General features: G+C 47.8%; 1 protein-coding gene across 1 annotated transcript; it reads left to right on the top strand.

Annotated features, from left to right (window-relative positions):
• The first annotated feature begins 1,032 nt into the window (after positions 1–1,032).
• LOC141042279 (uncharacterized) lies at positions 1,033–1,398 on the top strand. Its single transcript, XM_073510040.1, has one exon. The coding sequence runs from the start codon at positions 1,033–1,035 to the stop codon at positions 1,396–1,398; it is 366 nt and encodes a 121-aa protein (XP_073366141.1).
• The last annotated feature ends 237 nt before the right edge of the window (positions 1,399–1,635 follow it).

Genomic DNA, 1,635 nt, shown 5'->3' on the forward strand with positions numbered 1-1,635 from the left:
CCTCAACATCTTTAGCGATGTGTACCCACTCTTTACTTGTACTCCCTTTTTTGTGTGGATATTTTACTCCATGTTAATCGCCGATTCAAGTCAATTTGGTTAGATTAATCTGTTGCTATCTAGTTTTCTACAGACAGCCATGGATATCTTAGCCTCATAACTCGTTAGGGACTGTAGGGTGATGTCGTAGCTGTATCTTACTTTTGAAAGACCACATCAATTTGCAGCAGCACATGTTAAAACTGTGATCTTTTGGAGATGTTATGTTTTAACTTTCATGTTCTCACAGATCGGCTACCACGTTTCATCACCTCCACCTGCAGTGCTTTACTGGCACTGAGAAGGAAGTGGATGCAGCCTACATCTTTCTTTCTTTTTTGTATTTTTGGCTAGGACAGTTGAGTTCAGATTTCATATTTGTTTGGGTTGGAAGTTAAGATATTTGCAGTTGAGAGTAGGCTTGGTTGGCATATGTGATAGATTTAGTTGAATGTTGGTGGCAATGTAACAGAAAAGTACAATATTTTGGTTGGAAATTATTTCTTTTTTATTTTAAACCCTAGCTTTTGAAGTTAAAATAATAGAGTGCAAGTTTGATCTTATTGGAAGCTATGAATATCCGAGCTTATGTTTTGTATCTAGGTCCAGAGAGCCTGAATTTGACTAATGGGACTAATGAAATGTCGTATGCAACTACATGATACATGTGGTAGCAATCCAAACTTAAAAAAAATGAAATGTTATATGAAGATCTTGGTATCTTGTCTTCTCGGCAAGCCCAAGGACCAGGGTGGTCTTGGTATCTTGTCATCTCGGCGCATGAACATCGCTCTCCTGACTTGGTGGCTCTGGCGTATTGCCAATGGAGCGGGAGGCCTCTGGCTCCCTATCATCTGAAACAAGTACCTCCGTGGCCAGACTCTAGCGTTCTGTCAACGCGCGGGCGACTCTCAATTCTAGCAAGCTGTGATTCAGCTATTACCCGTGCTCCGCATTGGCACGTCCATCTTAGTTGGCTCTGGGTCCTCGACCATGTTCTGGTTCGACCGCTGGTTAGGAGACTCCCCCCTGGCCGCTCAATTTCCGGACCTATTCGCCATAGCGGTCGACCCTCGGGTCTCTGTCGAGACGACCCTTATTGACTTAGGGCGTCTCGCCTTCCGGCGCCCCTTCGGCCCCCTTGAGGTTGCCGCGTGGGGCTCCCTCCTCCAGGATATCGCTCTTCTCTCGATGGATGTTGAGGGTACCCCTGACTCCATCTCCTGGCGCCTGGAGCCATCTGGCCGCTTCTCTACTAAGTCCCTTTACGCGGCAATTGCCCCCTCGTTGGCCCCTGAGCCCTTTAGCCTGATCTGGGACATTCGCCTACCTCTGAAGATTAGGATCTTCCAGTGGTAGTGGATTCGAGGACGCCTTCCCTTTGGGATTGAGGTCCTCAAGCGTAATGGACCGGGAGATGGGATGTGCCCCTTGTGTGGAACGGTGGAGGATACTAACCACATCTTCTTCTCCTGCTCCACAGCCCAATTCCTATGGTCCTGCTTCCGCGAGACGGTCGGTGGACAGTGGTGCAACACCAACTTCCTTGATCTGCTTGCGGAGATCCACGCTGCCCCTCCTCGCTACCGCCATATT

This window comes from Aegilops tauschii, chromosome 3, assembly GCF_002575655.3.
Source record: "Aegilops tauschii subsp. strangulata cultivar AL8/78 chromosome 3, Aet v6.0, whole genome shotgun sequence".
NCBI lineage: Eukaryota > Viridiplantae > Streptophyta > Magnoliopsida > Poales > Poaceae > Aegilops > Aegilops tauschii.